The sequence below is a fragment of the Ranitomeya imitator genome, chromosome 2 (assembly GCF_032444005.1).
Source record: "Ranitomeya imitator isolate aRanImi1 chromosome 2, aRanImi1.pri, whole genome shotgun sequence".
NCBI lineage: Eukaryota > Metazoa > Chordata > Amphibia > Anura > Dendrobatidae > Ranitomeya > Ranitomeya imitator.
Window position 1 is genome coordinate 559,437,772 of NC_091283.1, and position 15,092 is coordinate 559,452,863.

Consider the following 15,092-nt stretch of genomic DNA (forward strand, 5'->3'; position numbering starts at 1 on the left):
TGCAGTGAAGATTTTTTTTTTTTTCATGCTTTCAAGTGAATTTGGTTTTCCTTAATATGACTGTTTGTTGTAGGTCTTCCCCTTGTCCAAGCGTGAAACACGGAGATGAATGGGGAGACCCTAGCAAGTGTGAAAGTGGGGACTCCTGTCAATATTGCCACACCAGAACAGAACAGCAATTTCATCCAGAGGTAATTGCCTTTTTTTGTCTCGTTTCCATTGTTGCCCTGATTCTAGATGGTGTGATTGGTAATCTCCTGCCATCCCCTACAGATCTACAAATCCACGAAATGCAATGACATGCAGCAGTCTGGAAGCTGCCCACGTGGGCCCTTCTGTGCCTTTGCACACATTGAACGTACGTTGTTCTACTTAAATTGGCTCTATGTACCCTGGAGTCCTTCATATACAAATTAGGACATTTTTTTTAATGCAATTAATCTTTTCGAAATTTTTACATTTGTTTCCTCTTTGTCCCAATCCTCCTAATAATGTGCCAATCTTGTTACAGAATCTCTTCTTTGTGATGATCTTCAGTCTACTTCATCTGTGTCGAGCCCTACACAGTCCGGACCTATCATGTATATGCCATCTGCGGCAGGAGACTCTGTCCCTGTGAGCCCATCTAGTCCACATGCACCAGACTTCAGCAGTGTATGTCTTCTATTCTCTATATGCCAACATGACATATTCAGTGTGTAGTGCACGGATTTTGCAAGTTTTGCTGTAAATAGTCATTTGTCTTTATTATTTCTTGTTAAATTGCGCTTGTTATTTTTGTTTGAAGGGCTCCTTTGTGGTAAGTTGATCACTGGATAATCTGCTGCTGGAGCCCTCAGTGATCAGCTGTAGACTAAAGGTACCTTCACACATAACGATTTCGTTAACGATATCGTTGCTTTTTGTGACGTAGCAACGATATCGTTAACGAAATCATTAAGCGTGACCGCTTCCAACGATCAGGCCACCGCTGGGAGATCGTTGGTCGCTGGGTATGATCAGGACCTTTTTTTTTTTGGTCGCTGATCACCCGCTGTCATCGCTGAATCGGCGTGTGTGACGCCGATCCAGCGATGTGTTCACTGGTAACCAGGGTAAATATCGGGTTACTAAGCGCAGGGCCGCGCTTAGTAACCCGATATTTACCCTGGTTACCATTGTAAAAGTTAAAAAAAAACAAAACAGTACATGCTCACATTCCAATGTCTGTCACGTCCACAGGGTTAAAACTGCTTTCGGCAGGAGCGCTGCTAATGCACGCCCTGCAGCCGAGAGCTTTCCCTGCACTGTGTTAGTGCCGGCCGGCCGTAAAGCAAAGCCGGAGCTGACAGTGCAGGGAAAGCTCTCGGCAGCAGCGCGTGCATTAGCAGCGCTCCTGCCAAAAGCAGTTTTAACCCTGTGGACGCCGGGGGACGTGACAGACATCGGAATGTATGTACTGTTTGTTTTTTTTCTTAACTTTTACAATGGTAACCAGGGTAAATATCGAGTTACTAAGCGCGGCCCTGTTACCCAGGGACTTCGGCATCGTTGAACACAGTTTCAACGATGCCAAAGTTGTTCCCCGGATCGTTGGTCGCTGGAGAGAGCTGTCTGTGTGACAGTTCCCCAGCGACCACACAACGACTTACCAACGATCACGGCCAGGTCGTATCGCTGGTCGTGATCGTTGGTAAGTCGTTTAGTGTAACGGTACCTTAAAGGTACCTTCACACTGACCAACTTCACAACGATATCGCTAGCGATCCGTGACGTTGCAGCGTCATGGATAGCGATATCGTTGTGTTTGACACGCAGCAGCGATCTGGATCCTGCTGTAACATCGTTGGACGGAGCAGAAAGTCCAGAACTTTATTTCGTCGCTGGATCTCCCACAGACATCGCTGAATCGGCGTGTGTGACGCCGATTCAGCGATGTCTTCAATGGTAACCAGGGTAAACATCGGGTTACTAAGCGCAGGGCCGCACTTAGTAACCCGATGTTTACCCTGGTTACCATTGTAAATGTAAAAAAAAAACACACTACATACTAACATTCCGGTGTCTGTCGCGTCCCCGGGCGTTCTGCTTCCCTGCACTGTCAGCATCAGCCAGCCGTAAAGCAGATTACAGCGGTGACGTCACCGCTGTGCTTTACGGCCAGCCGGCGCTCACAGTCAGTGCAGGAAAGCACAGCGACGGGGGACAGACACCGAAATATAAGTATGTAGTGTTTTTTTTTTTTTTTTTACATTAGCACTGGTAATCAGGGTAAACATCGGGTTACTAAGCGCGGCCCTGCGCTTAGCAACCCGATGTTTACCCTGGTTACCAGTGGACTTCGCATAGTTGGTCGCTGGAGAGCTGTCTGTGTGACAGCTCTCCAGCGACCACACGGCGACGCTGCAGCGATCGGGATCGTTGTCTAGATCGCTGCAGCGTCGCTAAATGTGACGGTACCTTAAGGAGATCACACATTGGCATTTACTTAAACAGGAGCTGAGCTGCCATACCCAGCGGCCACTACAGTGGACAAAGTTGTGCCATTCCAACTCCATTCACAGTTTACATCTGACCGCCACTGGAGCTGGTAACAACGGATTGGTTAGGGTCCAACAGCTGGTTCCTCCAATAATCTGATAGTGATGAGCTATTCTAAGGATGGGTCATAAATTGTAAAATTAGTGGACAACTGTTATGACCTGGTGGTCAGGACAATAATGGACCTGGTGGTTAAGAGCACACGGAATGACCTGATAGTTACTGATAATAAAGGACGAGCTCTGGGACGTGGGAACTCTGCTGACCGCAATCCCTAATCCTATCAAACACACTAGAAATAGCCGTGGATTGCTCCTAACGCTCCCTATGCAACTCGGCACAGCCTAAGAAACTAGCTAGCCCTGAAGATAGAAAAATAAAGCCTACCTTGCCTCAGAGAAATTCCCCAAAGGAAAAGGCAGCCCCCCACATATAATGACTGTGAGTAAAGATGAAAATACAAACACAGAGATGAAATAGATTTAGCAAAGTGAGGCCCGACTTACTGAACAGACTGAGGATAGGAAAGGTAGCTTTGCGGTCAGCACAAAAACCTACAAAAAGACCACGCAGAGGGCGCAAAAAGACCCTCCGCACCGACTCACGGTGCGGAGGCGCTCCCTCTGCGTCCCAGAGCTTCCAGCAAGCAAGACAACAATAAAAATAGCAAGCTGGACAGAAAAATAGCAAACCAAAGAAAATACAAGCAGGAACTTAGCTTCTGCTGGGAAGACAGGTCACAAGACGATCCAGGAGTGAACTAGACCAATACTGGAACATTGACAGGTGGCATGGAGCAAAGATCCAAGTGGAGCTAAATAGAGCAGCCAGCTAACGAATTAACCTCGTCACCTGAGGAAGGAAACTCAGAAACACCCACCAGAGGAAGTCCATGGACAGAACCAGCCGAAGTACCATTCATGACCACAGGAGGGAGCCCGACAACAGAATTCACAACAGTACCCCCCCCCTTGAGGAGGGGTCACCGAACCCTCACCAGAGCCCCCAGGCCGACCAGGATGAGCCAAATGAAAGGCACGAACCAGATCGGCAGCATGAACATCAGAGGCAAAAACCCAGGAATTATCTTCCTGACCATAACCCTTCCACTTGACCAGGTACTGGAGTTTCCGTCTCGAAATACGAGAATCCAAAATCTTCTCCACCACATACTCCAACTCCCCCTCAACCAACACCGGGGCAGGAGGATCAACGGATGGAACCACAGGCGCCACGTATCTCCGCAATAACGACCTATGGAACACATTATGGATGGCAAAAGAAGCAGGAAGGGCCAAACGAAATAACACTGGATTGATAACCTCAGAAATCTTATACGGACCAATGAAACGAGGCTTAAACTTAGGAGAGGAAACCTTCATAGGAACATAACGAGACGACAACCAAACCAAATCCCCAACACGAAGTCGGGGACCCACACAGCGCCGGCGGTTAGCGAAACGTTGAGCCTTCTCCTGGGACAATGTCAAATTGTCCACCACATGAGTCCAAATCTGCTGCAACCTATCCACCACAGTATCTACACCAGGACAGTCCGAAGACTCAACCTGCCCTGAAGAGAAACGAGGATGGAAACCAGGATTGCAGAAAAACGGTGAAACCAAAGTAGCCGAGCTGGCCCGATTATTAAGGGCGAACTCAGCCAACGGCAAAAAGGACACCCAATCATCCTGATCAGCAGAAACAAAGCATCTCAGATATGTTTCCAAAGTTTGATTAGTTCGTTCGGTTTGGCCATTTGTCTGAGGATGGAAAGCCGAGGAAAAAGACAAATCAATGCCCATCCTAGCACAAAAGGATCGCCAAAACCTCGAAACAAACTGGGAACCTCTGTCAGAAACGATGTTCTCCGGGATACCATGTAAACGAACCACATGCTGGAAAAATAATGGCACCAAATCAGAGGAGGAAGGCAATTTAGACAAAGGTACCAAATGGACCATCTTAGAAAAGCGATCACAAACCACCCAAATGACCGACATCTTTTGAGAGACGGGGAGATCCGAAATAAAATCCATAGAAATATGCGTCCAGGGCCTCTTCGGGACCGGCAAGGGAAAAAGCAACCCACTGGCACGAGAACAGCAGGGCTTAGCCGGAGCACAAGTCCCACAGGACTGCACAAAAGAACGCACATCCCGTGACAAAGACTGCCACCAAAAGGATCTAGCCACCAAATCTCTGGTACCAAAGATTCCAGGATGCCCAGCCAACACTGAACAATGAATCTCAGAGATAACTCTACTAGTCCATCTATCAGGGACAAACAGTTTCTCCGCTGGGCAACGGTCAGGTCTATCAGCCTGAAATTTTTGCAGCACCCGCCGCAAATCAGGGGAGATGGCAGACAAAATTACCCCCTCTTTGAGAATACCCGCCGGCTCAGGAACACCCGGAGAGTCAGGCACAAAACTCCTTGACAGGGCATCAGCCTTCACATTCTTAGAGCCCGGAAGGTACGAAACCACAAAATCAAAACGGGAGAAAAATAACGACCATCGAGCCTGTCTCGGATTCAACCGTTTGGCAGACTCAAGATACGTCAAATTCTTGTGATCTGTCAAGACCACCACGCGATGCTTGGCTCCTTCAAGCCAATGACGCCACTCCTCGAATGCCCATTCCGACTATCTGTGTTCTTGCCGTTCAGCTCTGGTCAAAGTCCTATCACATTGCATAGGCTCAGGCCCATGCTCAGATAGTACCGCCAAATGGTGCACAGCTTTACGCTCACGCAAGCGTCGATCGATCTGAATGGCCAAAGACATAGACTCATTCAGACCAGCAGGCATAGGAAATCCCACCATGACATCCTTAAGGGCTTCAGAGAGACCCTTTCTGAAGATTGCTGCCAGGGCACATTCATTCCACTGAGTGAGCACAGACCACTTTCTAAACTTCTGACAATATATCTCCGCTTCATCCTGACCCTGACACAGAGCCAGCAAGATTTTCTCTGCCTTATCCACTGAATTAGGTTCGTCATAAAGCAATCCAAGCGCCAGGAAAAACGCATCAACATCACGCAATGCCGGATCTCCTGGCGCAAGGGAAAATGCCCAGTCTTGAGGGTCACCACGTAACAAAGAAATAATGATCTTTACTTGTTGAACAGGGTCACCTGAGGAGCGAGGTTTCAAGGCAAGAAACAATTTACAATTATTTTTGAAATTCAAGAACTTAGATCTATCCCCAAAAAACAAATCAGGAATTGGAATCCTAGGCTCTGACATCTGATTCTGAACCACAAAATCTTGAATGTTTTGTACACTTATAGTGAGATTATCCATCAAATAGGACAGACCTCGAATGTCCAGATCTACACCTGTATCCTGAACCACCCAGAGGTAAAGGGGAAAAGAGAGACAAAACACAGTGCAAAGAAAAAAAAATGGTCTCAGAACTTCTCTTATCCCTCTATTGAGATGCATTAGTACTTTGGGCCACCTGTACTGTTATGACCTGGTGGTCAGGACAATAATGGACCTGGTGGTTAAGAGCACACGGAATGACCTGATAGTTACTGATAATAAAGGACGAGCTCTGGGACGTGGGAACTCTGCTGACCGCAATCCCTAATCCTATCAAACACACTAGAAATAGCCGTGGATTGCGCCTAACGCTCCCTATGTAACTCGGCACAGCCTAAGGAACTAGCTAGCCCTGAAGATAGAAAAATAAAGCCTACCTTGCCTCAGAGAAATTCCCCAAAGGAAAAGGCAGCCCCCCACATATAATCACTGTGAGTAAAGATGAAAATACAAACACAGAGATGAAATAGATTTAGCAAAGTGAGGCCCGACTTACTGAACAGACTGAGGATAGGAAAGGTAGCTTTGCGGTCAGCACAAAAAGACCACGCAGAGGGCGCAAAAAGACCCTCCGCACCGACTCACGGTGCGGAGGCGCTCCCTCTGCGTCCCAGAGCTTCCAGCAAGCAAGACAACAATAAAAATAGCAAGCTGGACAGAAAAATAGCAAACCAAAGAAAATACAAGCAGGAACTTAGCTTCTGCTGGGAAGACAGGTCACAAGACGATCCAGGAGTGAACTAGACCAATACTGGAACATTGGCAGGTGGCATGGAGCAAAGATCCAAGTGGAGCTAAATAGAGCAGCCAGCTAACGAATTAACCTCGTCACCTGAGGAAGGAAACTCAGAAACACCCACCAGAGGAAGTCCATGGACAGAACCAGCCGAAGTACCATTCATGACCACAGGAGGGAGCCCGACAACAGAATTCACAACAGACAACCCCTCTAGTTTCAATAGTTTAATGTACAATCTTCAGGGGAAAGATGTAGTCAGTTATAATGCAGTGTGCCAATCTTAACAATTCCCATGCATGGGGTCAAAGAATAAAAAAAAAAAATATGTACATGGGGGGGGGGGAAAAAAAAGAGTGAAAATAGATGCGCATGACCAAAGAGCCCAATTGCATTGTATTTATTTTGAAGGCCACTAAGGGCCCTAGGAGAGTGTTTTTGTCAAGTCAAGAGTATTTCAGGCTATGTGCACACGTTCAGGATTTCTTGCAGAAATTTCCTGAGAAAAAACTGAAATTTTCTGAACGAAATCGGCATGCGTTTTTTGCACGTTTTTTACCGCGTTTTTGGTGCGTTTTTTTTGCGGACTTTTCTGGACATTTCCCAATGCATTATATAGTAGGAAATCTGCAAAAAATCTGCAAAATTAATGAACATGCTGCGTTTTTTACCGCGATGTGTTTTTTTTCGCGGAAAAAAAAACGCATCATGTGCACAAAAATTGCGGAATTCATTCTAAATGATGGGATGCTTAATGTATGCTGTTTTTTTTGTGGTTTTATAGCGAAAAAAACGTGAAAAATCAGCAACTTGTGCACACAGCCTTAGAGTCTTGGAAACAAATTTTAAAGTTCTCTGTAGCGCAAACTGATTGGTATATCTGATGCATGATGCCCAGATAGCACCAAAAAGATTTTTGATGGCATGTTTGGTTACTTCACTGTGTTCATAGATCATAAGGTTACTTAATAGCCAGGAAGTAGAGAGAGAGATTGGGTGATCTCCAATTGAGTGCAATATGAATCTTTGCCTCCATACTCTAGAATTGAATCAATCAATGGGTTTTCTAACTAATCCACATGATAAATAACATGCGCAAAGCAGTTCTTTTATTAGCGGACTGGTCCACTATATATGACAAGTGTCACCAACGGAGTCCCAACCCCTGAAACATCTGTTAGACAAAATCCTACTAGATCAGGGGTCCAAGCCCCAAAGTACGTGTTTCCCCATACAACTTCCCCGCCACTTAAAAGAGAATGTATACATATATATTACAGTATACCACTGTTGCTAAGCTAAAATATACTATAAAAAGACCAATATTACCAAATTACTACTACATAAGGCCAAAATAATACTGCTACACAATGTCCTCTATCACCACTGCATAGTGAGTACCTAGTATTATATGACCATTACCTCTACATAACACACACTGTACAAAGACCAATAACCTTTATAATAATCTTTATTTCTCTATTGCCTCATTGGGGGACACAGGAACCATGGTGTATGCTGCTGCCACTAGGAGGCTGACACTGTGCACAAAAAAAGTTAGCTCCTCCTCTGCAGTGTACACCCCACCGACTGGCATTATTAACTTCAGTTTAGCTTAGTGTCAGTAGAAGGTGGACACTGGTCTTTCATTAGACCCTTATCTACCTCAATGTGCGTCGTTCCTTTTCAGATTTTCCGGAGGGATACAGTGTGAACAGTCACAACTGTAATCCCACATTATGGACTATGAGTACGGCGTGTACTTCCACCCCGTATCCTCATAGATCCCACAGCAGGACCAAGATCCTAGCACACAAGCGTGCTTAGAAGTCCGGTCCTAGCTCCGTCCTCCACCCATTCGCCCACCAGAGCCTGTCGGTTTCGGAGATGAGGACATCCATCAGCTCCCTGGACGTCTGATATATTCCCCGGATTGAGGTTAATGAGGACGGCGTGGCATGTTTTAGGTGAGTATTCCACATACCCTACCCTCAACGTACCTCTGAGTCCCTCCTCAGATCCGGGGTAGTCATTTGGGGGTCCCTTGGGATTTTTTTCCAGGCTGCCTTGGCCTGGTCGGCGTTTTTCTCCTTATTGGCCGCAGGGGACACATGGGGCGGGGGTCGTCACTCTGTTCGCGTGACAGCCACGCTACTAACTTCGGCGGCCGCACTGTTCTCTGAGTCCGGCGCGGTGGCCTTAAAGGCGACCGCGCTGCCTTTTTCCTCCGGCCGCACTGTGTTCTGACCCGGCAAGGCGGCCGTGCAGGCAGCCGTGCCACTTCCTCCTGCGGCCGCAATGTTTTTCAGTCCCGGCGCAGCGGCCTTATAGGCAGCCACGCCGCTTTCCTCTTGTGGCCGCACTATTTTCATAAGGTAAACATGGTGAAGCAGATGGAATAAAAAATCCCAATGTTAAATCCTGTTCCAATACTGACCAGGATGCACAAACCGCCCCCTCACTGTACTCCCTGACGAAGCGGTAGCGAAACGAGCGTTGGAGTGCAGTGAGGGGGGCGGTTTGTGCATCCTGGTAAGTATTGGAACATGATTTATATATGAATTATATCCATACATCTAATAGGCATTATATACCTATCCAGTATAATTGATATCTATTACTATCATTATCATGCGTTCTTGTGATTATTTAATTATCAAATTCACAATTTTTTTATAATTATTCTTTGCTGACCGGTTCACACACTCATCCCTCATTTATTTTCCATCAATTGATTGTATATTTTGTCATAGCATGTTGTACATGCTTTTTAATCATGTTGTACAATCATGTTGTGTAAATGTATCACTTAATAAAATGTATTTGTTGTTATATTGCTTATTGGATACTTATTTTCTTTTTGGGTTTATTTGTGTTTCTTAGTATCCCACTTTTTTACTTATTGTCATTATTGGTATTTCATTTCTATGTTGGTTTACTGTGGCATCAAAGATTCCTCTACGGAACCCGCAGATCAGGCAGTTTCGTTTAGACGGTCTAAACTACCTCCCAAGGTATTCGCTCCTCATCCTGAATTCGATGAGTTTCTGGCCAGAGAAAGAGAGAATTCGACCAGAGGCAAGCGCCTTGTCGTCTTATATCCCTTTCCTCCGGATCTCATCGCCAACTGGACGACTTCTCCCTCTGTGGATGCTCCGGTTTCTAGACTTTCCACCTACACTGTCTTCACGCTGTCCGGTCGGGTGTCTCTGAAAGATCCCATTAATAGGATCTTTGAATCCTTCGCGAAGTCGGCTTTCGAAGCGCCCGCGTCTTCCCTATGCCCAGCCTTTGCTTCCACCTGGGTTTCGAAGTCTGTATCCGAATGGGCTAAACAACTCCGTTGGGGCATTCAAGCCGGAGCTCCACCAGAACGGCTGGCAGAACTTGCCACCCAGATTACTCACGCTGGGGAATATTTGGTTTCTGCTTCCCTGGACGCCGCATCTTGTGCCACTCAGGCGTCCAGTATTGTTGCCAGTCGTCGCACCATTTGGCTCAAGGCCTGGCAGGCGGATTTGTCATCAAAGTCCCTTACCAGCCTGCCTTTTCAAGGATCACGTCTTTTCGGTTCCAAGCTAGACCAAATTATTAAGGACGCCACCGGGGGCACCAGTTCCCTTCTCCCCCAGTCCAGACTTCGCCGACCTCCCCCTAGGCAGCAACTTCGGTCTTTTCGTCCTTTTTCGTCGTTTCGCGGCATCAGATTCCTTTTCCCAACAGCAGAGGCCACAGGCACGTTAAGAGAAGAAGGTATCCTTCAGACCCACTCTTTCCTGGCGATCCCGCTACTCCCAAGGTAGATCCTCCAGGTCTAGGACTGGAAGATCCACCAGGGGGGGACTCAGAATTCTCTGGCCTCGGCTGAGGTATCCAAGATCCTACTTTGGGCAGAGGCAACGGTCCTGGTGCTATCCGCGTTGCATATCCCCGGCATGGACAATTGGGCCGCCGACTTCCTCAGCCGCGAGGGCCTCGTGGCAGGCGAATGGTCCTTGCTTCAGGAGGTCTTCCATCAGATTTTTCTTCAATGGGGGATTCCGGAAGTGGACCTCACGGTGTCCCGAATGGACAGGAAGGTCCCTCTGGTCGTCCCAAGGTCCTGTGATCCTTTCGCAGTGGCGTCGACGTTCTGGCCATTCCTTGGTCGCAGTTTGTGCTCCCCTATCGGTTTCCACCCCTGCCCTTGTTTCCTGAGCTGTTGAAAAAGATCAAGGCGGAAGGGGTGCCGGTCATTCTAATCGCCCCGGATTGGCCTAGGAGATCTCTTTTGCAGAGATCGTCAATCTTCTCGGGCATGCGCCTGGCGGCTTCCAGACAGACACGATCTGCTGTCTCGGGGTCCGATCTGCCACCCGAATTCTCGGTCGCTCAGTTTAACGGCGTGGCTGTTGAGACCGTAGTTCTAAGAGCGTCCAGCCTGAACTGAATTTGGCACCTCTTCTGCGTAAGATACGTACCAAGGTCCAGGCGTGGAAAAAGCTACACTTATCGGTAATTGGTAGGATAAACCTGATAAAGATGATTGTGATGCCGCAGTTACTCTATGTGTTGCACAATTCCCCTATATGGATATCGCAGAATAGGTTTCGGAGGATTAGATCTTTGTTTGGTGAGCTGATCTGGGGTGGGAAGAGCCCCAGATTTAAACAGGAAACCCTACAGAGACCAAAGACGGAGGGAGGGGTGGCATTGCCCAATCCGTGGTTGTATTTTTTGGCCTCACAGTGTCAGCATTTCAAGGGATGGGGAGATGGGTCAGGTGGGATGCGGGCACCTTGCAGCCTGAGATCATTGATTGGGACAAAGGTGTTGAGTGAGGGCCTAGAGGGGGGACATTTCCGTGAGAAAGGTTCTAAATTTTGCACTGTAAGGCTCATTCACAAGGTGTGGGATAAAGTTAAAGGAATTAGGGGTGTACGGGCACTCACTAGATTCTCACCCATTTGGAACAACTGTGTCCTACAGGAGTTTAGACAGATGGAGGGATTTCATATTTGGAGGGAGGCAGGCATTTCTCGGATGGGCCAGATTTTACATCAGGGTAGAATTAGAGACTTTGAGATATTGCAGGAAGAATTTTTACTCCCGGAGTCTGAGATGTACCAATACCGTCGTCTTTCTCATGCGTACCGGGCACAGTGTAAGAGAGGGCCTGTTGAAATCCAGGTGGATCTTATGCTGGATTTTATCCTTGAAGGGGGAGGCACGAAGGGGGCGATTTCGGGAATATATGAATTCCTTCTATTTTCTTTTCTGGCGGAGCACCCTATTAGAGCAAGGGCGAAATGGGAGGCTGACCTGGGGGCGATTGATGATGACCGATGGGAATCAGTATTGGATTATGTGCCCAGGATATCAATGAGTGAGCCTGGTAGGCTGTCACAATTATTTGTCATTCATAGGGCTTACAGAACCCCAGACATGTTGTTTAAAGCCGGATTAAGGCCTAATTCAGAATGCCCTAGATGCTCGCAGTCCGAAGCGGGCATCCTTCATATGTTGTGGCAGTGCCCCAGGCTGTCCTCCTTCTGGGTGGTGGTGTTGAATAAAGTGGGTTTGGCATATAGTTGTAATGTGCCTCGGGATCCTCTGGTATGTGTTTTGGGCTATGTGGAGGAGGTAATAACTGATAAGCTGTATAAAACGGTTATAGCTAGACTGTTATTTATTGCGCGAAAGTTGATCGCCAAATTCTGGATTAGGGAAGAGCCACCAACAAGGAGAGACTTTATGAAACAAGTGGACCATATCATTGCTTTGGAGAAGAGTATCTATGTTAGGAGGAACAAGATGGACCTCTTTGACAGGTTGTGGAGCCCGTGGCTTGAATCAATGTGACCTGAAGACCTTTTGCCCCTATGGAAATATTTTTTTTTTTGACAAGTCATCTTCCTCTTCTTGTACTTTTGTATGTGATAATTTAGTGGGGGATGACTCTTGACAGGTCTCTAGTGGGTGGGGGGAAGGGGGGTGGGAGTTTGGTTTGGGACTAAATAAGTTTTCTAACAAAAAAAAAAAAATGTATTGTGTATTTGTATATTGCTGAAAACAAACTATTCCTTTTATTGTTTATGCACAATTTTGATGGTTTAATAAAAATATCTGATTCAAAAAAAAAAAAAAAAAAAAGAGCGTCCAGCCTTTCGGATCGGGTGATTTACATTTTAATTCAGACTATGAAGCCTTCATCTTCCAGGGTCTACTATCGTACCTGGAAGGCTTACCCCTGTTGGTGCGATTCCAACCGCATTTCACCTATGTCCTTTTCTCTTCCTTCCATTTTGGCCTTCCTTCAGGCAGGACTAGATGCGTGCCTTGCCCTTAGTTCCCTAAAGGGCCAGGTTTCTGCGCTTTCCATCCACTTCCAGAAGACGTTATCTTCTCGGCCACAGGTCAAGACCTTCCTTCAGGGAGTAGCTCATACCTTTCCTCCGTACAGGGCTCCTGTGGATTCATGGGATCTTAATCTTGTCTGGAGGTTCTGAGGGGTTCCCCCTTTGAGCCTCTCAGGGAGGTCTCCCTGTTAGTTCTATCTTGGAAGGTGTCCTTTCTTGTGGGCATCACCTCTGTCCGGCGCTTTTTCGAGTTGGCGGCCCTTTCTTGCCGACCTCCTTTCCTGGTTATCCACCAGGACAAGGTGGTCCGGAGGCCTCTGCCTTCCTAAGGTGGTTTCCACCTTCCACCTCAACGAGGACATCGTTCTCCCTTCCTTTTGTCCAGCTCCGACTCATCCTCTGGAGCGATCATTGAACAAGCTGGACCTCGTCAGGGCGGTAAGGATTTACCTGAGCAGAACGGCCTCTTTCCAGAAGACGGACTCCCTTTTCGTCATTCCCGATGGCACGCGTAGAGGCTTGCTGGCTTCCAAGGCAACTATGGCTCGCTGGATCAGAACGGCGTTTTTGGAGGCTTATCGGGTCAAGAACAGAGTGCCCCCTCCTGGGATTGAGGCTCACTCTACCCGGGCAGTCGGCGCCTCCTGGACGGTGCACTACAGGGCTTCCGTCCTACAGCTTTGCAAAGCGGCAACCTGGTCTTCCATCCACACGTTCGCCAAATTTTACAAGGTCCATGCCTACGCTTCGGCGGACGCCAGCCTAGGCAGTAGGATCTTGCAAGCGGCAGTGGTGAGTCCTCTGACCCGATGGAAGTCTGTTTTCCCGCCCTAGGGACTGCTTTGGGATGTTCCATGGTTCCTGTGTCCCCCATTGAGGCGATAGAGAAAACAGGATTTTTGGTTGCTTACCGTAAAATCTGTTTCTCTGAGCCTTCATTGGGGGACACAGCTCCCTCCCATTTATTCAGTTTCTGTGGTTCTATGTTCTATGACTGTTCTCGTGTTTACAGTTCTCATGGTTGTGATTGTTATTTCAATCTTATTGTTTTTCTCCTACTGCTTTCTCACTAGCTGAAGTTAATAATGCCAGTCGGTGGGGTGTACACTGCAGAGGAGGAACTAACTTTTTTTTGTGCATAGTGTCAGCCTCCTAGTGGCAGCAGCATACACCATGGTTCCTGTGTCCCCCAATGAAGGGTCAGAGAAACAGATTTTACAGTAAGCAACCAAAAATCCTGTTTTTTTATATAGCGCTAACCTATTCCGCAGCGCTTTACAGTTTGCACACATTGTCATCGCTGTCCCCAATGGGGCTCACTATCTAAATTCCCTATCAGCATGTCTTTGGAATGTGGGAGGAAACCGGAGTACCCAGAGGAAACCCACGCAAACATGGGGAGAACATACAAACTCCTTGCAGATGTTTTCCTTGTTGGGATTTGAACCCAGGACTCCAGCACTGCAAGGCTGCAGTGCTAACCACTGAGCTACCGTGCTGCCCAGTAATGCTGCCAATAATGCGGCCATACACCTATCACTGCATGACTGAAATTCATTAAGAGGTTACTAAATAAAAAAAGGAAACATGCTATTGAAAAGACCGATATTATCGCCGTACGGTGACCATATAGTGACAGATACCAGTCCTGCCAGCAATATTACAGATTACAGTACAGATATATACAGTATAGGGACTTCCAGATGATCTTTCTGACTGAGCCGTTTTCTTTTCGCATCTTTTTCATTTGGCCCAGACTGACATGACAGCTTCCTGCCAGGACTCAGCTGCACAGATTACAGCAAAAACTCTTTTGACTACTCACATTTCCAGCACCGTCCCCATCTATTCCTAACTGCACAAACTCTCCAACTTGTCTGCTCTTCCAGCGTGGAGCAGTGACCCCAATACTTCAAATATTATGTCATATCCATGATTACCCCTCCACAAATTAATGCTAATAAGATAATGTTTAACACAACGACCTCCCAAGAAATTCAAGACAGGCCACAATGAATGTATAGTTCAAACAGTATAGAATTTATTCAATAAATCACTAAACAAAAGCCTGAAGCTTTTATACACAATACAGAAAAAAATGAAAACAATACAAAAATGCCTCCGATCATGATAACCAGATCACGTGCAAACCATTAATAGAAGATT

The 15,092-nt window shown here is 47.0% G+C and overlaps 1 protein-coding gene across 2 annotated transcripts in view; it reads left to right on the forward strand.

Moving 5' to 3' along the window:
• UNK (unk zinc finger) overlaps window positions 1–15,092 on the forward strand; it is a 110,445-nt gene that overhangs the window by 43,189 nt on the left and 52,164 nt on the right. For both annotated transcript variants that reach the window (XM_069752046.1, XM_069752047.1), the window contains exons 6-8: window positions 74–191; window positions 274–358; window positions 512–654. In XM_069752046.1, coding sequence (XP_069608147.1) covers window positions 74–191; window positions 274–358; window positions 512–654 — 346 coding nt within the window. The remainder of the gene's footprint in view (window positions 1–73; window positions 192–273; window positions 359–511; window positions 655–15,092) is intronic.